We start from the raw sequence: 26,388 nt of genomic DNA, 5'->3' as shown, positions 1-26,388 counted from the left end.
GCGCCAATCATCCTTCATAAAATATTAAACTCCCCGCCGTTTGCCCTTTTAAAATCTCCCTCTCTCAATTCCCTAATTGTAGTGTTTCTTTATCTGTCCACTGCAGAGAGTAAATAAATGAACAAAATAGCTATTTTATCACAGCGCCTGACCTTTGAAACGGGAGAGGATTATCACAGGTTTATTTCTCACCCTGTTCTCTCACCCCACACACACACACAAAATAGGAGTCGTGAGTGAGTGTGTGTGTGTGTGTGTGTTTGTTTGTGTTTGTCTTTGTCTTTGACAGAGATGATTGCTGTTGTACATGGATGCAAATTTTTGTCTGGATCTATTCATTTATTTAAAAATAGGATCGAATTAAATTCATACATACATTGACTTCATTGCACCTCATCTGTAATTTTTGACATTTCTAAATTAAACACACACTAACACACACACACACACACACACACACACACATATATATATATATATATATATATATATATATATATATACAGTATCTCACAGAAGTGAGTACACCCCTCACATTTTGTAAATATTTTATTATATATTTTCATGTAACAACACTGAAGAAATGACAATGTAAAGTAGTGAGTGTACAGCTTGTATAACAGTGTAAATTTGCTGTCCCCTCAAAATAACTCACCTACACCCCTAAGTGAAAATGTCCAAATTGGGTCCAAAATGTCAATATTTTGTGTGGCCAACATTATTTTCCAGCACTGCCTTCACTCTCTTCGGCTGAGTTCACCAGAGCTTCACAGGTTGCCACTGGAGTCCTCTTCCACTCCTCCATGACGACAGCACGGAGCTGGTGGATGTTAGAGACCTTGCGCTCCTCCACCTTCCGTTTGAGGATGCCCCACAGATGCTCAATAGGGTTTAGGTCTGGAGACATGCTTGGCCAGTCCATCACCTTTACACTCAGCTTCTTTAGCAAGGTAGTGGTCGTCTTGGAGGTGTGTTTGGGGTCGTTATCATGTTGGAATACTGCCCTGCGGCCCAGTCTCCGAAAGGAGGGGATCATGCTCTGCTTCAGTATGTCACAGTACATGTTGGCATTCATGGTTCCCTCAATGAACTGTAGCTCCCCAGTGCCGGCAGCACTCATGCAGCCCCAGACCATGACACTCCCACCACCATGCTTGACTGTAGGCAAGACACGCTTGTCTTTGTACTCCTCACCTGGTTGCCACCACACACGCTTGAGTAATCCAGTAATCCATGTCCTTAGTCTGCTTGTCTTCAGCAAACTCTTTGCGTTTCCTTCTGGGATGACAGCCATTCAGACCAATTTGATGCAGTGTGCGGCATATGGTCTGAGCACTGACAGGTTGACCCCTCACCCCTTCAACCTCTGCAGCAATGCTGGCAGCACTCATACGTCTATTTCCCAAACACAACTTCTGGATATGACGCTGAGCACGTGCACTCAACTTCTTTTGGCCTTAATTCTAAGCGGTATGTGTGGAGAAAACCAGGCACTGCTCATCACCTGTCCAATACAGTCCCAACAGTGAAGCATGGTGGTGGCAGCATCATGCTGTGGGGGTGTTTTTCAGCTGCAGGGACAGGACGACTGGTTGCAATCGAGGGAAAGATGAATGCGGCCAAGTACAGGGATATCCTGGACGAAAACCTTCTCCAGAGTGCTCAGGACCTCAGACTGGGCCGAAGGTTTACCTTCCAACAAGACAATGACCCTAAGCACACAGCTAAAATAACGAAGGAGTGGCTTCACAACAACTCCGTGACTGTTCTTGAATGGCCCAGCCAGAGCCCTGACTTAAACCCAATTGACCATCTCTGGAGAGACCTAAAAATGGCTGTCCACCAATGTTTACCATCCAACCTGACAGAACTGGAGAGGATCTGCAAGGAGGAATGGCAGAGGATCCCCAAATCCAGGTGTGAAAAACTTGTTGCATCTTTCCCAAAAAGACTCATGGCTGTATTAGATCAAAAGGGTGCTTCTACTAAATACTGAGCAAAGGGTCTGAATACTTAGGACCATGTGATATTTCAGTATTTCTTTTTTAATAAATCTGCAAAAATGTCAACAATTCTGTGTTTTTCTGTCAATATGGGGTGCTGTGTGTACATTAATGAGGAAAAAACATGAACTTAAATGATTTTAGCAAATGGCTGCAATATAACAAAGAGTGAAAAATTTAAGGGGGTCTGAATACTTTCCGTACCCACTGTATATACACACACACACACATACATAAATACCGTTTATGTATATTATATATTATTAAGATGTGTACACCACCTGACATTTTTAGAGTCGTAGCTTTTTTTGAAAATGGTAAAAAAAAAAAAAGGTTTTCACAACCTTATGAAATTAACATGAATAGAAAGAGTGCATTTCTAAGAATCTGGCACATTTCTAAACCTAGATTCTTTAATGACTCATGAACAGCATTTTATTTCATTTTATTAATTTTTTTCTCATGAACTCTCTCTCTCACACACTCACACACTCACACACACACACACACCTCATCTTTCCAGATATGAGATCCAGGTGGATTTCATTCTGTGGTCTTTCCATCTCAGCTTTACCAACAACCAGTTGAAACCCATGAGGTTTTGTGTTTTATATCCACACAAGCATGATCATCTTCTGTCCGGTACTGCTGGTCTGATTCAGTTCACAATAACAGCAAACTCCGAGAGACGTGCTAGAACTCTAGTGCTAATGACGCAGCTCTTGTGAAGGACTGTCTTCTCTCTTCCTACAGCCATGCTGAACGCCTAACAGGCTGACATTTTTAATAATTCCTAATGGGGCGATATTTTAATTAAACTGATACTGATGGAATCAGATTAAATGTGGTTAAGCCGTGCAGCGGAAATGACTCAAGAAATTCAAAGAGAGATCAGTAGATAAGGCACCATTTTAACTCTCTCTCTCCTTGTATGATTCATTAACTACGACCCCCTTCCGTTCGCAAAATGAAGAGTTTTTTTATCACTGTAATTTTTCTAGATACTTCATTTGAGAGGACAGATGTGCACAGGAAACAAGACTTAAGATTAACATGGTAGTCTATGAAAGAGTGAGTCAGAGGGGGAGAGAGAGAGAGGGAACAAAAATGCAACGTACAACTCAGGGTGCCTTTGAGGACATTTAATTAAAATCTAATCCTGCATTCATTAAGGCTCACATAAATTAAGCTGTCATTCATAAGATTTATGGATTCTCATTTGCATACCACATACAATTCATCAATTACTGGGGTATGAAAGGGGCACAACCCCCTCTGGGCTGCCCACTGCCACAAACAAAAGAGGAGGAGGGGGGACTGAGAGAATTAGAGGATGGGGGGTAGCGGGGGCGGCTAATTCTCCTGTATTCCACTGACAAACATTCAGATGTACTTTTCAATTATTATGTCCAGTGGAAGCAGTAAATAGGGACTCGTCTAAACGGTGATGATCTGTGTCCACAGCACAAAAAGATAAGAGAGGGCGGTCAGAGCAGGACGTACAGTATTTCACAGAGGAAACTGATTACTTTAGATTACAGAAACAGAAAAAAGGAACTAAGAGAGATAGATACCTCAATCCCTTATCTTTATAATAACTACCTGTTTCACTGTAAAGCTGCCGTTCTGGATAAGCTGGAGAAAACAAACAAATCAAAAAAGAACAAGAAGCCGGGATGACCATATTAATATTCAGGGTTAATGAAGCGAAGAATAAGAGAGTGTAGTGTGTGTGTGTGTGTGTGTGTGTGAGTTTGTCTACCCATTAGCAGAGACGGACTCTTTCTGACAGGTGAATTTCATCAGGCAGAGAGTTATAAATAGTGGATTTGTCAAATAAGTTCACATGAATTTATACACTCCTTTTGCAGTATGGAAGGTGTTTTGCTAGTTTTTGTAAGTCTTGCTCAGTTGGGGTTTAAAAAACAATGAATATTCAGTTATATTATCGATTTGAAGGCACTGATGCTATCTGATGAGAACAAAACTTGAACTGAATTGAGCTGAATAATGACACTACTGTCTTTTGTAGAGCTGACTTTGAAGTCGTTTAATAACTGACGACCTTTGCAGTGTCGACACTATTATTGAACTGAATTATAACTGAATTGAGCTGAATAATAATACTATTGTCTTCTAGAGCTGTTTTGTACACTAAAAAAACTGGTGTAGAGACAATTACAAAGAAACTGAAAAAATATATATTTTTTTTACAATGGGCTGAATTGAATTTGTTTCATAATTGATGAACTTTGCAACATTGACACATCTAATGTAGCTAAATTGAGCTGAATAATGATACTATTGCATTGTAAAAAGCGCTAAACCACAAATGTTACTTTAAAGAGATATTTTATTTTGTTGGTGTAATTAAATTGTATTTTTGGCTTAAAACTAGTTAAGTTAGATGTTACCATTTTTATTATGTCCTCTGTAAAGCTGCTATACAGTTGAGATTGAATTTGTTTCATAATTAATCAATTTTGCTACACAAACTCTTTCATTGTCCTGTTTATTACTGTAATCTGTATTGTATAAAGTGCTACAGAAATAAATGTCACTTGACTTTTTGCATTACCTTACATTTAATATGAATTGAAGACAGCTTGAAACAAATGGAAAAACATTTAGACGGAACTGTCCTTTGATGAAAAAAGCCCAACTGAAAGGATAAGAGCAAACATCCTTTATTCTGGGCTCAAACAGGAAGTTCCTTCATGATGGGGCGTAATCGGAGCTCTTATCGCAGTGAAAGACTGAACCCAAATAGTCCACTGTTTGTGTTTCAATCTGCGGCTCTCTGTGATGAATGAAATGTAAATAAGTGTTGTGGCCCCCGCAGGGGAACGAAGAAAGAAGGGGAGAAAAAGAGACAGACAGAGACTTAACATCTGTCCCAAACACACACACACACACACAGAGATGCTTTAACACTCTTGTTCCCAAAGCATACGTGCACACACACAAATATCCACATGCACAGGAAATAACAGCAATGGAAAAAAGCAGTACTGTAAACATTTTACAAACAGACTGCTTCCTCAAACAGACGTACACATTCACACACAAACAGCCACACCAACAAACTTCAACAAGATCGGTCAGTGAGTCAGTTAGGATTGTGTGTGTTACTGTAATATTCTCTTTGACGTACTTCAGCCAGCCAGCTGGCCTTTCCAAGCCTGTTGACATTATAAACAAAAACTCATATTATACTAATAACAGATTATACACAATCACAACAAAAAAAAGATTGATGAAATTATATTTCATTTACAAAGCTCCAGATCTTCAGGAGCTATGAGAGTCCATTATTTCATATCAATTATTAATCAGAGAATCATGTAAATACTCTCAAATGTGTTGATGAGAAAGAAAAAGAGATAGTCTGAAAAACCTAATAAATGTTTTAAACTGAACTTAATGAAAACATATTGTGTAGCATGTAAATAGACACACATGGGGAGGAAATTAACGATGAGCAAAGGATGAGTGTAACAGAGTCATTTAGCAGTTGTTGACTTGTCTTGTATGTTAGTAAATATGTACCATATGAAGTGAACCATTACACCACCTTGTCTTGCTTTTGTTTAAGACATTATACGGTCGTTTAAAAACATGTCAGGGTAAGTCGAAGTTCAACTAGTTTTGAGAGATTTTCAAAAGGCTGGATAAGAACTGAAACCGTTAAAAAAAAAAGAAAACGCCTCAGGAGTTCAGACTAAATATTCAGCTTTATTTTCTCTACTTTAGCCTATATCAAGTTTTATTTGTATGTATTTTGCCACCTTGTTACCAAAATTTGTAAACAAAAATGCCAGAATCATAGCTCAAATTTATCTGGAAGTCAGTAAAATTTGGTACCAAATTTTGGTTTGTATTTACTGATGAACTTAAAAGAATTGCCATTAAGGACAGAAAATTAAACACATTTAGATCATTTTTGTCCAACAACAGGGAAAATGGAAACAGATTGTTTACTTGATGTCGAAAGAATCCAAATGAAAATACTATGTGGGTGTCACAAGTTTAGGAAAAACTAAATTGGTTTAGAAAACAGGGAAAATCTAAATATTATGCTTTTGGTAGTTAAAATCAGCCATTTTAAATTTGATAACTAACAGTAATTTTTGCAACAGTGAATTGAATATCAGTTAAACACTATATATAGTGGTCTTATTTTAATTGTCGGATACAGCCGAGAAGATCAAGAGCTTGAAGGATGGGTTACTTTTCATACAAGGTTAATTTTATCTCAGATACATAGTTCTTACAAACAAAAACATATGACTTGTGACCCTAATGCTATAAAAGTACACCATATTTGTAGGAAAGAGGCAAGTAACAAAACCGAGCTTACATGGGAAAAGAGAGAAGGCAAATATTTTATTAACAAAACAATGAAGTGTACATCGTATGAACCAACTGAATAAATGAAACTACTTTTTCTCTATTTGACAAACTGCTATGAATTTTATCAGTTCAGTTCTGTAGGTTCACGGGTCGATTTGATCATATTGTAACCAGGGAACAGTTCAATCTCATCTCTGGCAGATGTTAAAAGGTTAATTGTAAAAGTCTATTTCTCCTGTTCAGGTGCTTGCACCTCTTTAATTTGCTGTTATTATTGTCTCTCATTACAGAAGAAGCCAACAGGGACCTGACAGGTGACATCCTATCATCAGAGGAGGGTTATAAAGCTGCTACTCCGGATTACTAGAGGAATTTTAAGACCTATATAAGCCAGTATTTCCTTCATGTTAATGCTTTAAGAACTTTAGGATTTACCAAGCAGAGATAAAAGAGCATATTTCAAAAAAAAAAAAAAAAAGATAGGCCGGTAAATATTCATTTGAATCTCAGTGAAGTGAACACACTTCGTTCCTTCTCTCTCAAAAATTGCTGAGGCAGAATTACACCAAACAGTTAGTAAAAAGCAAATTTTAAGAAATTGTAATTTCAGTCATGTATTTTTTTAGTATTTGTTCAGGTCAAACTTGCATATCAAGAACCATTGCACTAGATTAGCTTAAGAAGTTTATTGGAGTTCTGAATGAGTGTGTTTCCATCACAGAACAACATTGTGGTCTGGAACAGGAGTAATAAAAGCCAGTAACACCTGCCATTTATAGGGACAATATCTCAGCTGTGTACTCACCTCTATATAGGACATAATCTAAGCTGTGTCTTGTGCATATGTAGGTCATTTAACATCCCACTGCCTCTCCTCTCATCCTTTTGTCCTTCATACAATAAAAGTCCACAACAAAAATAGTAATTCTCACATGCTGGCATATAAATCACTCGCTTTTCTCTCTCTCAGTAGCTTTTGGCAGATATGGGCCGCGCATGTGTGTGTGTGTTAACTTTACCTTCTCACGGGGCCTGTTTGAAAGCACTGCCACTTTCTTTTGACCCTCAGTAAGAAGAGTTGTGTAAAAACATGAGGTGAAATCGACACAACCATTACACAGGTTAATCTTTTCCTCGTTCCTTAGTATCCATTCTGTCTCCTTTTTTAGCAACGTGTTGCACTGTGATCTCTCTATCTCTATTTTCATCTGTTCTCCAAATTTTCGGGAGATGCAAAATTTCCTCCTCTGTCCTCTCTGCACTAATCAGGTCACAGGCGTGAAGGAAGCTTTAGGCAAAACCTTTATGTGTTACTGCTGCATTATCCTGTTCTACTTAAAGAAGCATTACCTCTAAGAAGACAGAAAAAGAGAGCGAGAAGAGAGAGAAAAAAGTTTACAGCATCATAGTGGTGTTCACTTTCTTTTTGCATTCCCATGCACTTTGTTTACACATAGCTTGTTAAACTGAGTTTTCCCACAAATGGATACTTCCCTTTTGCCAGCACAGAATATTCTGGGTTCAATACGAGTTAAGCTCATTCAACAGCATTTGTGGCATAAAGCTGATTACCACAAAAAAATAATTAAGACTTTTCTTTAAAAAAGCAAACATTAAGGTTACAAATACGCATTCGCTTCAACACAGCAAACTTAAAAAAATGAAGATCTTATTACATTTTGATCTTATTATTTTATTATTTTACTTTGTCATGGCAAAGAAGTTGCAGTGTTATTTTAGTATAACTGAGATATTAATATTTGAAACTATTTTTATATTTTCCATTTTCATTTCAATTTTAGTTAAAGTTTTAGTAATTTAGATGTTTTTATTAGTTTACTTTTTACAATATTTGTCTATATTGTTTTTATTCTTTTTATTTCAGTTTTTCCCCTCTCTCTGACTTTCCGGTTGTCCCCACTCTCTCCTGGCCACCTAACCCACTGTAGTTTAATACAACGATTTAGTCTACTTCCCACCAATGCACTTCACAAACAGCTGCATTCTACACGCCACGTTTCCTAGACACATCACAAACAAACACCGGCACAGACTAAGAATGCGTTGCTTCTTGATTTTTGATTGGTTCTAAACATAGCAGTGATTGACAAACCTAGATACAGCCATAGCCGTGCCACGTTCTCCCCATGGTCTGGACATCTCAATTAGTTTTTGACATTTTTGACTGAAGAATCTCATTAGTTTCAAAGCCAGAGGGGTGAAACTGCTTAATCGTGAAGCTTTGTAACACTTTTCAGACTCTTACTTCCTATAGCAGATCTATGGCAAAGAATGACAGTCTCTCTAATAACATTGAGATTAACCATGGAAATGTCATCTAATGTTTTTTTTGTTTTTTTTTTCAAATATTTAATGACAGTCTGTCGCTGGTAGGAAAACGTACAGCATTTACAACTTCTAACTACAAATCAGCTTGAGCTGTTGACATGTTTAAAGATTTTTATTTTATTTTATTTCAATATATTTTATTTACTGCTGTTCTATGCTTAAAAGGACATTTCACCCAATAATGAAAATTCTATTATCATTTACTCACCCTCATGTCATTCTACACCCATAAGACTTTTGTTCATCTTTGGAACACAAATAAGATATTTTTAATATTCTCTTTTTATTTTTCTCCATCCATTAAAAATACACTAAACCAAAACTTTCACACATCAAAAAGCACAAGTAAACTGAATCATTTATAATCATGTACAGTATAATACAATAATCATATATAATAATATAATCATGTTGGTGTTCTGATGCGTCAAACACTGTGTATACCATATTTCATGATGAATGTTTTTGAATTACAGCTTAAATGAAATCTGTTCATCATATAAAGCAATTGTGTATCTTTGAAGACTTGGGAAAAACACTTGATTCATATAGATTACTTTCATAAAGTGTTTTAATGCATGAAAATTTTAGTTGCATGGGTTTTCAATTGATAGACAAAAATGAACATGAAAATATCTTAATGTGTGTTCCCGAAGATAAATGTAAGTCTTGTGGATTTAAGTCATGGCATATTTCATGTCATGTTGTATTTATAAACAGTGTACAAAGGTGAATCAGTCTTCTGACTGACTCTAAAATCATGATCATCGCTTTAATGTCACTTTAAGATCAACGTGAGAATTTCATGTGGAGAATGAAAGTTTGGCAAGTGTTTCCAGAGGCCCAACTAATACAACATACTAATTGTTAACGCACTGTTAATACTTTAACCTGGGTTAGTAATTAATCCTTGGGGTAACCATGAGATTTCACACTGTAGATCTGAAATCCCTGGACTAATGTTCTCATTTGCAAATCTATGACTTTTACAACATCAGTGGAGAAATACAGCATGCAACTTATTTCAATACTTGCTTGTCCAGCAGTATTTGTCCAGAAAGGTCACTGCGTGAATCTGCTCTAATTGTATCTTCTTCTGAAATATACTAGAATAATAATAATGTCTCTTCATTATTAAAGAGATCGCTCACCCAAAATGCAAATTCTATCACCATATACTCACCCTCATGTCATTCCAAACCCTTAGGACTTTGGTTAATCTTCAAAACACAAACTAAGGTATTCTTCATAAAAAACCTGAGAGGTATCTCTCACTGTCCCCTCTGTCACATGCTAGAATAAACCTTGCTGGTTCTTCTGCCTTTTCTTATCTCTTCACAAGACTTGGATCAAACCACTCGATTCATTTTTTTTAGTTACCGGGACTTGGAGGGACAATGAAGGGACAGAAACCTGTTGAGTTTCAATGAAACTCATCTCACATGTTGAGTATTGAACTACTGAATATCAGAGGTTGCCTCATTAAAACGCATGCATATTTAATGAGCTAAATACCGAGACAGTTTATAGTTGGCTGTCTGTTGTGGAAGAACTTCCTTCAACATTCAAGCAACATAAGTAACATTTTGGCTTTTCCTTTTTCCCACTGTCATGAGATTGCTTTGTTTGGACCTCGTTATCACTACACTTAATATGTTTTTTTTTATTCACAAATGTATAAGCACAATATATTTATATAAGGTTTTGTTCTCGACCTGTTTGAAAAATCGACACTAAACCCTACCCTAAATCCAAAAGCAAACATGAGATGAAAAAACATTTGTCGAATCAACCATGCCATTTTAGTTTGCTTCTACTAGTCTGAGCTCTTTTATTGTGACTCGTGTTACGCGGGACTTGTGTTACACATCACTATTGCAATGCTGTACCAGGTGAGCTACCGAGCAAGTTTACTACATCAGAAAAGCTAAACGTATGGAGATGTAAACATCAAATATATTGGTTTACAAATCAAGCACTATGGTAAAAGTGTTTTTAGATCATAACATAGTGTTGTGCAAGAAAATAAGTCTTTATTACCTGATAATCTGCCCCTGTAATATTCAATTGTATGAAAAGGAAAAAAAAGTTGTTGTTTTACTGCCACTAGTGTTTATTTCATCAGGAAACTGTAATGAATTGCATGTATACATGTAGGTATGTTTTTGTAGTTTTGCAAAAATGCAGGCAGAGGCACATTATTACCAATGAGCCTATGCTGGTTAAATATAAAGAAAAAGTGAAGCTCACAGTGTTTCTATCACTTCCTGTTATTACGTATCCAGGTGTTTTTCAGCATTAAATTATCCTAAACCTCCTGCAATTCAGTGTTTAAAATGTCCCATTATGAAGCAATCACAGGAAACTAACGAACCATTTCTGTCCTCCTGTCCATCATCCTCTCTCATCAACAAGATCATCGACCATGTGTGTCTGTGTTTGAGACTTCATGATCAAACAGCCAGAACAGTGTGTTAATAATCAGACCGAGTCAAAACATCATGGTGGCCACGTACAAACAGAAACACACACACACACACACACTTTAGATTTCCATGTGCTTCAGAGGGAGCCGGAACAGAGAGACTCCCTGAGGTGGAATTAATGAAAAACCCTTTCATGGAAAACTCATCAAGCTGAGAGAGAGAGGAGGAGACTGCTAGCGTGTGTATGAGAGAGAGAGGAACGGAGAAAGTAAGAAAGAGATAGCATGTCCTTGTGTGTGTAGTGAGTGGAGGGGGGGTCAGAGCGCGTGACCTCTCATTTCATACTTTAATTAAAATCTCCCCCTGACGTCCTCCTCTCTTCCACGCTGGCTCGCCTTCCCACAGAGGCCATCAGTGCCAGCGCGCACACACACACATGCACACACATTCTTTCCTCGGCCCTCCACACCCGTACACAAACACACACTCCATTTGAAAAGACATGTTTACTCTATCTCTAATGTCCTCCTGTGTTTCATTAGCTCTGTAACATTCTGTAAACACCAGGGGAACTTTCAGAGCATTGCTTACACCACCATTACACTGAATACACAAGAGAACTATCAGATGCTAAAACACATCATATGCAAACAGCTAATGGATCCAAAAATATGTCTTTCTGAGCACCCGAATGAGAATTTTGTCAATTAAGGATAAACCCCTTGGTACAATTTGTGTACAAACGGCTTTACTTACGATTTACACAGAGATCTGTTCTGTTCGTGTTTTATGATCAAGGCCCCTTGAGTCCACAGACATCATATTTAACTTGTGCACAACATTGCGAGAACAGCTGTTATCAGAGTAATCCATCATTTGTTTTACAGTGTTTCACCGGCTCAGCAAAAAGAGAAAAAAAAAACAAGTAAGCACCGTTATGTCCTAAAGACCAACATGAATGGGTGTGCACCTATGAAGATGTGTGTGTGTGTGTGTGTGTGTGTGTGTGTGTGCACGTAACGCTGAGAGCAAGTGTCAACACTATACATTTCTGTGTGTGTGTGTGTGTGTGTGTGTGATAAACAGCAGCTGGAGTTTCCCACAGATCAAACAGAGCAAGAACAATAATGAACAAAGTGCTGAAACCCCATGATGAACTTTATGCCCAATAAAGAGGTGCTTTATGCTGATATGAATGTAACTCATCCCTTCAATACCAGACCACAACCACTTCAAGATAAATTCTAAACCTCAGTTCAACATAAAAGAGATATCCAGACTGTTAGATTTAATCAGCTCCTCTTTAGATTTCAAATATGTATCGCTTATGAGATTGTCTGTGGATGAATTAAAATTAAATAAAAGTTATTTTTCAAAAATTCAAAAGTACTTACAACGGTGACTTACACCTCTTCACACTTTACAAATCTTCTGTGATGAACATATTTTGGATTTAAAATTATTTTTAAATTAATACTGAATTCTGAAATATTTAATTAGTCTGGCATGTTATTATAATTATTAATAATAATTATATTATTATTTCTTAATTAATAGATATAAGTAAATGTTTGAATATAAATATATTTACTTAATATGTTTATGAATAATAATAAAAAATATATAGAGAGGGAGAGAAATATATAGTACACCATATTATATATATTTTTTCTTTTCTTTTTTTAAAAACTGCTTCACTGCTTGTTTATCTCTGAAAAACTTTTATCTGTCAAATCAAAGTCATGTGAAATGACCAACAAAAGTCATGTAAAAAAAAAAACCCCACATAAAATATGAAATGATATCATTGAGAGCACTCTTGCAGAACCTCATAGCTATATGACAAGGTCAAAAAGTGCATTAAAATATAAGACAATTTTACCCTTTTGTGTTTAATTCAGGTCATATAAAGTCATGTGCTGCAGCCCCCAAACACGTAATAATATGTATGAATTAATAATAGATACTAATTTAAGTATCGCCTAATTTAATTAATAATAATTCATCATAATTTACAAATTTATTATTCATTATATTGTTCAGTTTATTTATTTTTTTATTAAGATGGGTTTACACATATATATTTAAGGTGCATGGAAAACATGTTAATATATTATATTCACTTTAATTTTTTTATTTAATTAATTTTTTTTTTTCATTCCTAATACAATCCTAATTTTAAATTTTTTTTATTTAATATACATATTTTTCATTTACATTTACGTCCTTGGCAAATGTTATCTAAGTGATTTACCAAATCTTAGAAATATACAATGTGCATCTCAATAAACATTTAATTAGCCATGTTCTGTCTGACTGCATCTAAACAAACACCACACACGCACACTGCATGTAAGGTGATATTTTCCAAACTCTCATCAATCCACCTCATCTCTGAGAACACACTGTCTTACACTTGCACACACAACAGCAGATGGACACACTCAAACACAATAGCACCATAAAGACATCAACAGTATTTTAAGCCCTAGTTCGCTAACACATTTCTTTTATGATACGCAGCATGCCACTACAAAGCTATCAGCTGTCTGGGCAGCTGCATCGGCGGTTTCCAATAGAGTCACTAAAGCTTTGAGAGATCTGAACACACACACACAAAGGATATCTATTTCAACCACACATGTACAACAGCCGACCATAAACTCCACAGCCGTATGTAATGATTGATATTAGAGGATTAAAAATATACTGCAGCCTTGAAAGCGTGGCAATCGAAACCTTTCGTGATAATACAAGTCTAGAAAAACTGTGTGGATGGATTACAGATCTGGTTCTGTGTCACACATTCACACACTCTTCTATTTTCCTTCCACTAATCCCTCACTCCTCACTAACACACTGTGGAAGGGCCGAATCAAACCTTGCTGACTGATAGAGGCTCGTGTTACTGCTGGAAAGGACCTGAAGGTCAAGGGAAGACAGAGACATGCAGAGACGTCTTTTTGAGGTTAGTGCGTTTGTGTACGTGTGCAGGAGAAAGAGGGAAACACAGCGGGTGAGTACAAGATAACGGGAATTTTTAAATGAAAGCAATCACACTGACATCAATTAATTGTCTGCGAATAATTTGCTGTCTAGGGTGCCATTGCCGCTGCTATGGGTATTTGTTTTGACTAATCCATGGCCTTTAAAATGTTCTCCCATTTGAAGATCAGAGAAAGAGAACACACATTGACACACTCCTCTCACACCGAGCATTCACACGACTTGAACTCTGTGACAGAAAAATCTTCAAAGACACAAATACCCATTTTTGCAAAGTATTCGCAAAAGGTTTGCGCTAAGCTACGTCTGTCATCTCACTTTCTCACAAACGCACACACTAATGAACACACAGGCCAGCATAAGCTCCACTTCACAGATGGAGAGTTTCTGAGAGAAAGGTCACAACACAAAGCCAATGAGTCGTGATACATCACGTCCATTTAAGACTTTCTGGAAGTGAATGTGATTCCACGAAAATAAATAATTCAGTAAATAAAGGCTGACTAAGTGCAGGCTAACTGTAAGAGAAGACATAAGCATTTTTTTTTTTACTATTAAGAGCAAAAACAAAAACACAGCAAGCCAAACGCCTTTTATGGACATTCAAAACTTCCATGTTAGTGAATCAGCCTTTAAATAATGGAAAACATTGTGTGCAACAGAAACCAATTGCGAAGTCTGTTGAGCATTGTGAAGTGCTGCAGTAAATCAACTATCAGTTTTTATGCTGATCCAAGACGCGTTTTGTTGGTTCAAAACATTTACCGTTAGAATTTAGTCATAAAAGGAAATGCTCGGAGTGATGAATGACTCTGTAAAGCAGACAGACCAAGTCAGCACCTATAGGGCATTTTTTTTCTGTCTGCCAGAAAAAGCTCATGGATTAGATGACGGTCAGAGAAGGCATATCTTTTCAACAAAGACAAGCGCTGAGGAAGTAGTCAGATTTGATGAATAACAGCAGCGTAGCTCAAGAACGGACATTTATTTTCTTTGAGGTATTTGGTTATTTGAGTTTCACAACATGGGGAGGATGGGTGGTTTTGCTGTTTAGTTCCTTATCCTGTTAACTTATGTTGTTTTATAAAACCTATTTAAAGAAACAATAACGTGCCAGTTGAGCAGAATTTCTTTATCCGGTCATGATGAGTCAAAGTGCCAAACTTTGACTCAGTATGAATCATTTCTGAACCAAAGAGCCACCCTTTGCACCCTAACCAAGAAAGTCTACGAGAAAACATTTTCACAAGGTGGCAATTTCATTTGAATCTGTACAATTTTTGGGGAAAAAATTATGAAGTAAACAGTACAAAAACATATGAATGAAATTAGCCACCAATTCGGCAAAAGTAAAGATTGCGTTGGCCTCAATCTCTCGATTTAAACTTCTCAGTTAGGTCTTTAGAGAATTCAAGGGACAGAGGTCCAAGAGTTCAGCCCACGCTGTCTGCCCTTGCTGTCTGATCTCCATTCAGCTCTGCCAAATTTAAAACATTAGGAGGCCAGACATCGATTAAATAGTCATTATACAGAGATAGAAATGTTTAAATTTGGCAGTTTTGAGCTTTCTGACTAGAGGTGGTCAGAGTTTGGATTCTCAGATGCATTTTCATGACGAATGAGAACAAATGAGCAAATTGGAGGTCAGAAGAATGGTCTACTTCCTCGCATACATATGTTGTGATTACAAATTTCAAAACACATTTGTAAATTTGCTGATTAATCCTGAGGCAAAAAGTATTAATACGATTAGGATATAATTCAAAGTGGAGACAAAAAGGGCGGGAGGACTGTTAGAGAGCACCCTTTTAAAACTGCCGCTCTAGGCAATATGAAAAATTAATTAATTTCTGCAGAGAATCAATTTCTATATTAGACACCGCCGGGGAGCGAGCGCTCAGGCAGGAATCAGAGATTCTAATCTCGTTCCAGTAACTTGTGTCACAAGCGCTTAACATCTCCTCGCCAGTGCCAATGGCTGCCTAAATGCGCTCTTTAATAAGCAAGCAGCTATATGAGCTGGTGTCATAAATTTGCTAACAGATACCAAGGTTTAGATAAGCAAACCTATACTGTTCTTTCAAACAAGGCTCACTTAGTTCTCTTTAATTGCTAAACAAGTGTACAACTACAGTTGTTTTATTGTGAAATAACTCAAACTAATGGAACCATATTATGTTTTTTTTTTTTTTGTCCTCTGATAAACATTGTTCTGGACTGCACTTCCAAAAAGCATCATGAACTTAAGCTGATCGCAAAAACGGCAATTATGATACTTTTAGGAAACGCAGTCCTGATTGAATGCAGCGTCTTGCAGCATTTGCTTGTATTCGGATGAGCAGGAAAACAGTTCTTCCAATTATTCCCTAATAGGCTATAGTTTATCTGTTCAATTAAATAGGCTACATATTATACGCATTAAATTTCTAGCAAAACAAAATCTGCAAAAATTGCAAAAAAGCAGTGATTTTTTTGTATTTGACTATGGATAGTTTCTATACCTCATATATTGATACTTCATTATTAGATCCGCCTATCCTTACTCTCGAGCGCACTCGCGCGCAAATGCATCAGTATGTTTGCCATCACTCTAAAGCTCAGATAAATTTGCGTTATTAACAGGCTACTAAAGGGTCGATATTTTCAAAGCACGCGAACTTTGATGGCAACAATGTCAGCAGCAAACTACTGGCTATAATGACAGCTCAACAGAATGTAGAGCTTTTATGACCAGCTGTCTGAACCGATAAAGACATTCAATAACTACCTGGGCTAATATAATCATGCCACGTTGTGAGTCACTGCAAATTCGTTATGTGTTCAAATGGAAACTGCATAGCCTATGTCGTAAACAACGAAAGACATTATACCAGTCCTAGAAGTGATACTTGTGGTGCATCTGATAGGCTACCCATGGGACAACTGCCGATTAACCTGTGAGTTGACATTCAGTTTAACTCGTAACAAAAGCAGACTAGTCCCATTAAATATTTATATAATAGATAGACTGATACGATCTCTCCCTCTCATTTTTCCATATCTATCTCCAAAAGTGTAAGTTTTAGAAAGAGACAGTCATACCTATTCTGACTGCCTGATTGATGGTGAAAGACACCTGTCCTGCCCAAAAGGTGAGCCTGATGTACTGTATATTCAATGCATTTCAGTATAAAAATAACCTGATATGTGCATAATTATCAAAGGCTAAACTGTTCAGATATGTGCACGATTATCAAAGGCCAAACTGTTCAAACTGGATCATAAGCAGATAAATGTGCTGCGCTCAGCAAAGAGTTTGTCTGCGCAAGATACAGTACTGATAGGAGCTCAATAAAGCCGCATAGTGCAGTGTGCCAAGTAGCCTACTTTAATCCTTTCTACTTTAGTGCAACTTTAGTCAAACTTTTCAAAGTATGTTTACAGTATAGAAAAGAAGCCTACTCGTCTCGCGTAGCTTTGAGAAGGCTATTTACCTTGCATTGGTGCAGTCGTTATACAGAACCTCGAAGTCTTTTCTCGATATAAGTTTGCAGCGGTTGACTCCAGGCTGAATTGCGCCGAGACCACGGAGGACGCGAACCTGCTCCACGTTGCACACCACGGGCGTTATCTCCAGACGTTTGAGTTTAGTGTACACGGTATGCAGTCCACCGACCAGGTGCTTGAGAAAGAGGTCAAACGCCTGCGGGAGGCAGATGAGCTCGTGGCCGTTGACAGTGAACGACGCGAGCTTCGCGCCTCGGACCTCGACCATTTTACATTCGTTGTTTTGAGGGGTGTTTTCCACCGGAGAAGGAGTGGAATACACGGGTTTGTGCGGGAGACTTCCGATGGGGATGCCCGGGCTCGCGGAGGAGAGCAGCTCCGATCTGAAGAGGCTCGGTCCGGACGGGGTGACGGACGGTGAGGGCGAGAGGGTCGCCGGGGTCGAGGAGTTGACCGCCGCGGCGACCGACATCGGAGGCGCGTGGGCCATCGGTGTTGCGGGCAGCAGCGCAGCCGGTGTGGCCATGTTCAACACTCAATAAATGTCTTGAAAGTGTTCGGACAAAAGTAACGTATCACGGGAGAATTACTAAAACAACAGCAAAAACAACTCGAAAAGTAAAATCAGCCTGGCACGGGGGGGAAAAAACGAGATATTGTCTGTGCGTCACGACATCGATCAAAGCGTGATAGTGACAGTGGGAATAAGTGAAGAGCTGCGCTGGTGCTCAGACGAGTTGAATCTGTCACATTGTGGTCCGGAGGAGGAGCCAAGAAACAAAGAGAGTTTGGAAGAGACACAGCGCGCACGTGCGTCCCTTTCTTTCAAAGCAGGTAGATCTGAAACAATGAACTTCACAAGAACTCATGCTATTGCTGACGTTGAGCCAGGTTTACCAGGTACCCTTTATAATACTCACAGTAAAGATAAACAAACAGAACAACAGACTACACATTGAGCGTGTTTTTCTAAGCCACTGACTGTTAAGTTGGTTATGTTATGTAACTTGGAAAGGTTACAAAGTTTATGGAAGGACAGCCGTATATTGTATGAATTCATGCTTGAAATCAAATGAATAATAACAGCACTTCAATAGTTAATGGCGCTTTGTACATGCACATGGGCAAGTGATTAATTCGCCGCGTGAGAAATTCTGATGAAACAATATTGAAAGCAATTTAAATAAAGCTCATTTAAATGTCAATTCTCATGGTTGGGGCTTTACTATAATTGGCTATTTAATTAAAACAATTTTCACGGTCATTAATACAGCCCGAGCGTTGTAGTGCACTGACATATTTTAATTACATGGTATTAACAAAATTGATATGCCTTAGAAAGCACGGTGAAAATTTGAATAAGAAATGATTAAAGCAATTATACATCATCCCCTTATGGACATTAGGAGTATCAGACTGGTCAACACCGAGAAAGAGAATAATACAACTTACTGTGCGGTTGCAAGACTTTTTAAGTCTAATGGAGTGGAGAAAATAAAAAAATTAAATAAAACATATAGGCTACTCGCTGCTTAAAGAAGAATAATTTTCCAATTTTTTGTTACATTATGAGGTCGAGCATACAAAGAGACAGGATATAAAGCTTATGCTGCCATCTATTGTGAAGGATTTAGGAAGTGAAAATAATTAAACTGAAATGTCAATGACTATTTGTTATTTGCAAATACCCAAAAGTGCTCATGACTGCAGATCCTATGGTTTGTAAGGGTTCTCCACATTTACCACCGCTAATCTCAGAATAAACACTTGTGGTGTCTCTTGAGGCACAGAGACATTAATCTCAATTATCAAAATACACTTCTCAGAGGCATCATGATATATCCCTGGTACAGCAGGAGGCACTTACGTACCCAATTTCATTGACACTTACAGCCTGCCGCTTGGGTTTAGTGACATTTCACAACACAGTGTAGTTCTCCAGTCAGTCAGACGATCCTAGTATACACAATTATTTTACAATAACATTTTTAAATGGCCACTCTAAATGATTTTTTATGCATGGTTTAAGAGTTCACTTCTGCTTTCATGCTATATTATTGATTCCGCACATTCGCTGCAATCTGTCAGACAATCATGAGCTGTTCTTACAACTTTGCATTCACCAACATTAAACTGTTGCTGTTAAATTAACGGTAAAGTAATTTTATGCATTTCAAGAGGAATTTAACACTGATGTTTTCTTGTTACTTTTAAGTAACTGGCAATAACTGCCTGCATCCCTCAGTTCCACATTCCTTTATTGAATTCACTACAGTGATTACAGCAGTTCCTCATTGACTTCTCTATTAGAGCTGCGGCCAGAGCCCATTCCCTGACCTTCTCTTCATCGATCGGGCACATTTGTCGCTCCTCTATTATAATGCAAAGAGAACATTTGTTATAATGTACGTCCGATGCCTTTGCACAACTGCGATCAATATGTTCAACTACAGACCGTACTGTATAGAGAGAGACAACCATGTGTACGTAATTTAAAATAGGACAATTCACTGTGGACATTCACATGCTTATTGATTCCTCTGAGACGTGCTTAACTGATGCTGTTCTTTCAATCAATACACTTAGTGTTTTGATATGCAATGAGATCGTCATCATATGCTTATAAGACCTCATGGACATTCACTTGAGACAAATCACATTTGCGTACCTATCTACTCAAATTCATGTTTTACTTTCTCTTATCTCCCGTGTCAACCTTAACACCAATGTACAGGACGCAGAGTGGGAGGGAGTCAATGCCTCAATTCACACACACCAGCCTATTAAGACCAGCAACATCCATCAGCCAAAGCTGCCACACTTTCAAATGCACTGTGCTGGGATGGTCCCTGCAACAGCCCTGTAATTTAATTCCCCCTGCCATGCATACACCCTGCATAGCCACGTCCCCTGATGGATTAATCATGCCATTTCCACAAAGGTCCTTCAGAAGAGAATGGAGTTTGATGCAGCCACTGACGCTTGGTGTCATAACTCAAGCTCATGCCAAAACACCAGTGTCCTGTTTTCCTGAAGATGGATGTGGGTTTTGGGGAACTGCTTTGAATGTGTCCTTCATTAGATTAGAATGTATGGATTTGTTCTCAGCTTCAAGGATAAAGGGGAAAAATCTGACTGTATAAATTTGCCACACTGCAAAAATCCTATTCTTCACCTTCAAATGAAATATTTAAACTTCCTTAAAGCAAAATACAACAAAGATTGGGCTTTAATAACGATAAATGGCCAATATTACAATTCTATAGCTTTTTGTCTAAAGAACATTATAATATATAGCCTAGTAAGTATTTTTTTTTCAGATTTGTTAAAGAATAGGTACTTTTAAAGGTCTTATTAAATCATTAGTGTTGTTAAAGATGTGAAAAGTCATAAGTGACAGTTATTTGTTATAGCAAAAGTAATCTAAATCATGGTTCTCATCCAGAGGGCCTCGGTAAATTTTCAAGGGAGCCAAAGGATGAGCTTAAAATTAAATACATTTTTATTAATATACTGACTTAATTAAATTATTATTAACATATTAAATAATCTCTAAATTGAAATGCGATTTTATATACATTTTCCAGAATTTAACATTTTTACTTCATTGAATTACTTAATTAATATATCAATAAAAAAAGCTTGAAACCAAGCAGATTTGTCATATTTACAGCATAAATATTGTAGTGTAAATGGAGGGCTTTGAATATTCTGTTGGACAATGGGGGCCTAGATTGATAACAACCAATCTAAATTATATCTAAAAATATGGGATATGAGCATGCACTGCCCAAAGCTGTGCATGCTCATATCCCATAATATACCAAAAAATACAAAAATCATGTTGTAGAAAATCTTATTGTTAAATAAAAATAAATGAATAAATAAAAAAATAAACAAATATTGGTATAAAGCTGATATGGTGCAGATATACTGTGCTGCCTTGTTGCATATAATAAGACTGTTTTGTTCCTTTAGATGACTCGGAAATTATTCTACACCTAATTTTACACTTATTTTATTTTTTTAGTTTCCAACAACAGTTTTCTTGTTTTATAGCAACTTTTGAAATGTTGAAAGTTGAGGATAAAATCAAAGCAAGCTGCATCACACTAATCAATTATTGAAGGTGCTAAACTTGTCCATAAATAAACTTGTCTCCATCAATTTCATTTCCCTTTATAACAGATCCTATTTGATGAAATGATATGCTTGTGTTTTGAATGACTCCACATAGCTACAAATCTAATGCAGCATGCATTCATTATATCAATCAAAGACTATTGTGTGACCTGACATTCCTTCCTCACTGCGGGTGTTACTTAACATTTGACACACCTATTCTTCAGTTAGACCTTGTTTTGGACAGTGGACAGTGAAGTGTTTTAAGATAGCATATGTTTAAATGAAGGCTTGCACATGAAATTAATGCTAAAACTTACAGCCAAGTTCCAAGGAGGGGGGGGGCAGTTTTATTTAGGTATGCTAAAGAGATGCCCACCTCACATTGGAATTCACTCCAGCTTCTTCTAGAACATTGCTTCCATGATCAAAGTCAGGGAGGGGAAAATATCTCTAGAGTGCCAGTCATGGAGATGAGATAGAGCAGAAAAATGCCTGACAGCACTCCTCTGTCAGCGCTTTAACGCTTTTTTTCTGTTTTCTAACAAGTTTTTTTTTTTTTTTTTTTTTGTTACAGACAAAATTAATTGTGGGGATGTGAGATGCCTGATTTACATTCATTAAAAGTCATCTCCAGAAGTCAAGTTCAGTTCCAATCAAATTTGGGTAATTATGCAGAACAAGATATTCCCCTAAGAGTTGAAAACTCAACTTTTTTGAACGTCACTCTCAATGAACAAGTTTAATTTTAAATATACGTGAGGAAAGGGTGAATAGTTTATTCTAAAAAACAAACTCCTTGACATATTCTCAAACACACTTTAACAGTTACCAAGCACTCAACAGGTTAAGCTTTCTTCATTCTGTTCGTTTACTGTTTTATAGGGGTGTGACAATGCACTCGGGTCAGTATCTGATACAGATCTCATGATACAATACTCTCACGATACTTTGAAAAAAGCCAAAATAGATTTCAAATGGTAAGTTTTTATTATTGTTGTTGTTATTTTGTGCTGCAATATATTGTGATATGATATATTATTACACCTCCGAATGCAACAAATTTGGTTTCACTGTTTTTCATATACAACGTTAGGGCATATTCAGACACAGGTGCTGCTTTCTCTGCTTAAAAAGTAAATAAATAACAGACTTAACAGAGCCTAAGCTGGTTTGCTTGGCTTAACTGATTTAAAATGGTCTTAGCTGGATTAAGCTGGTCTTGAAGAGTGCCCAGCTTTAACCATGGTTAAAGATGTTTTATCAGGATTTATACAACAACACAATGAAAAATAAGTTATGTATTACATAAACTGCATTTTAGATACAACACTGCCATACACTTTCTCTATTTTCACAATAAAAACAGTTTTTATGAATGAATCACTTGACAGAATAATTCATTAGCTCACTCATAACAACAGCCACTTGTCATCACCATACTGGCGTAATAAGAGAATTATGATCACTTTATTTAATGAACAGATTTATAATTTAAGCTTTTAAATAAGTATTGATCAACACATATGGCACTTAGAGCATGTCAAATATACAACAGTGGCGGGGCGGGGCGGGGGGGTAGGGGGGTTCGATATGACGATTTTTGATCGTGGACTATAAAAATGTCTCCACGATTTGCTTTTTTGAATAAATATCGTAGTATCGTACTTCAGCGCGCATTCTATCAGCTGCAGTTCTGGCGCCGCCGTCTCTATATACTGTACAAGGCCACATACATTCAGATCAGTGTTAACTCAGCGGTAGAGTTACTCTCACGGGACACTGCACTTATTCGCAGTCACAAAAGTACATTATCTGCATCTGCTTCAAAGACTTACTGGTTAAACATTCATTCGTGTTCTGTTCTGACTAGCGCCTTTTCTGAGCACATACACCCAAAGCGCCTGCTCTAAAAGGCCCGTCAAACAGTGCCTGATTACTAAACTAAGTTATGTTTTGTGCTAATACTGTCAAAACACACAATGTTTATGTATAGACTCAGTTGGTTATGTCTAAAATGAAAGTAAACAGCTGAGAGAAACTGATGCATGCCTGCATATCAGATGCTTGCAGGTCATAAAGGGACAGTACTAACCATGCTGCCGACTGTAATTAAAGGGATAGTTCATCCTAAAATTGTAATTCTGTCATTATTTACTCACTCACATGTTGTCCCAAACCTGTCTAAATGAAAACTCTGTAACATAGTTTGGTTAAAATTTCACATTGGTAGTGTAAAAAAACACCCTGTCAAAAACAGCTCTGGTCAGAGCAAGCAGTATTGTGTCATTCTCCTTTAAATGTTAATGAGCTCTGCTGACTCCGCCCCTCTCTTCGAGCTGCTCTCTGAGGGACTGTTTACTTTAGTGCATTCATCCTGAAACTTGCTAATTAGCACATTATTAGGAAAGGCCATTTGCAAAGATTCATTTAAAAAAACCTGGTACTCACTTTTTCTGGAGGTGAAGCTGGATCATGAATGATTCGCGCGAACATAGACGCATTTAGGTAGATGGAGGGCGCATTCCCTTCAGAACCAAACCTAATCTCTTCAGATGATGGGAGTAAATGACTGCTGCTATGTTCATTATTACATCCAGCAACAAAACACCTCAATAGCTTAGGAGTCATTCTTGTCTACATCTGCTCCGGCGGTGAAACAACAACTGATGACAGCTCACTCAGGGTGGGTCTGAGGTAAGACACCAGTGCAGTCTGTGCTGAAAAGCTGCTGTCAATCAACAATCGTGGGAGGGGCCTCCGTCCGTGTGACGTCACACGGACAGACGGCTCGATTTGAGAAAGGGGTAAAGATTTAAGAGATTACAAAAAAAAAAAACACTGGGTGGATTTTTATCATTATAGGGTGGTTGTGTTCACACTGCCAACACACATTTCAGTTCAAACAACTTGTAAAAGTGCATGTAGCATTATATGACCCCTTTAATAGGAATCAATCTATATAGTGTTTTATTTTTATATTTGTTCATTCAATTTCTTGAATGCTCCTGCTAAATACACCTATTGTAGACTACCTGCAAATAAAACACTGTTTATTTTATTTGTATATTATGTGTATTTGTAATGTGTATCTTTGCTCTCATTTTTAAATAATGACAACGATTTTTATCTTCACCCACTTTGGCCTAAATATCTGCCATACTTTTTAATATTTTGTTACCTTGTAAGGCTTTGTCTTTATAATAGGGAAATTAGTTTGGCTGTACTGCTCAAACAACTTGCAAAATAGAAAATCCAACATGACAAAGAATTGTGATAATATTGTGAATCGTGATATTTCTAAAAAAAAATCGTGATATTTTTGCCATATCGCCCACCCCTAGCGTAGGGGGACCAAACACATACACACACACACAAGCAAATTTTAGCTTTTATTTACCATATTTGATGTTCTCAGTGTATGCAGTATGTGTTGATTAATATTTATGTGTGAATAAACACCAACATCAAACCTGTTAATCAAGCAATTATGTCTCTTCAGAAGACTTTACGATCTCTGTATCAATTTTTTTAAGCATCAGTTTGGGTGAAAGTACTTTCAGTAGCGGGACAGAAATCTCTCAGGTTTCTTATGTTTTAAATTAAAGATGAACAAAAGTCTTACGGTTTTGGAGTGACAAGAGGATGAGTAAATGATTTTAACTTTTTGGTAAATTTTAGAATAAATCAGCGTCATGAAATAAGTCATACTGTCATTTTATTTATATAATGCCATTTACAAAACATTGCTTTTAATCACTTAGACAGTAAATGTGGACACATGTACCATTAACCTCAAATCTTTGCTGTTCTAAGAATAAAAATAGATTCCGAGTTCAGAATGCTCAGATTTGTCCTGTGATTTTTCATTCATCTATTTCCTGAGGTTTATCTCCTCTTTACCATCCATTTCAGAGTTCTGTAACCTGTTTTGAGGAAGAACGCTTCCTTTAAAACGCGTGTAACTGAACTTTTCCACCAACAACTTCTGTGACCTCAAAGGCAGTGTGATTTTTTATCCTTTCCTCTTGAGGCGGAGAGAGGGCGAGGGTTATTCATTCGTGCTTAGCTGTGTGTTGAGTTTGATGGATAAGCCTCATAAGCATTGATGCTAACACTCAGGTGCACACTCTCTTTCTCTCTCGCTCTGGTTCTTCACAGATCATAGAGCATCCTTTCCCTTACACTCACTCGCTCTCACACACACACATTCTGCCCCTTAGACCCCCTGCTGGGTTCACTTTCTACGACATCCATCAAACCTAAACAAGAGGGGTCATTCAGCTGGCAAATAACCTTCACTCAGCTACAGCAGTGAGCAAGCTGCGGATAAAAGACTCACTGCTAGTGCGGGCCAGTGGAGTGAGTTAGGCCTTGGGAAGAAGTTCTCTTTTGTAGTCATGCTGGACCAGCTTCTGAAAAAAAGAGATATACACAGCACTGATTGCCACTGCATCTTTTGAAACACAAAACCATAACAACCACAAACCATAAAAATAACACCATTATATTAACCAGTACAAACTGTAATTTAAAAGGTGTAAAATATAATATTAAAAATATATGACAACTTGCTTTAGCTACAAAAATATTATTTAGATTGGAGGACAACTCACAAAATTAATTGTAATTTTTGAGGTACC

General features: G+C 37.3%; 1 protein-coding gene across 2 annotated transcripts in view; it reads right to left on the bottom strand.

Annotated features, from left to right (window-relative positions):
- dachc (dachshund c) overlaps positions 1–24,347 on the bottom strand; it is a 64,977-nt gene extending 40,630 nt beyond the window's left edge. Inside the window, exon 1 of one of the 2 annotated variants that reach the window (XM_058776475.1) lies at positions 24,197–24,347. In XM_058776475.1, the coding sequence (XP_058632458.1) occupies positions 24,197–24,249 (53 nt within the window). In that variant the 5' untranslated portion in view covers positions 24,250–24,347. Of the gene's footprint in view, positions 1–17,610; positions 18,153–24,196 lie in introns of those variants that run through there. The other variant, XM_058776485.1, reaches the window with a different exon arrangement.
- Positions 24,348–26,388: the final 2,041 nt, after the last annotated feature.

This window comes from Onychostoma macrolepis, chromosome 01 (genome assembly GCF_012432095.1).
Source record: "Onychostoma macrolepis isolate SWU-2019 chromosome 01, ASM1243209v1, whole genome shotgun sequence".
Classification (NCBI taxonomy): Eukaryota; Metazoa; Chordata; class Actinopteri; order Cypriniformes; family Cyprinidae; genus Onychostoma; species Onychostoma macrolepis.
Note: the sequence above shows the minus strand (reverse complement) of the source record. Positions and strands in the feature narration are given on the sequence as shown.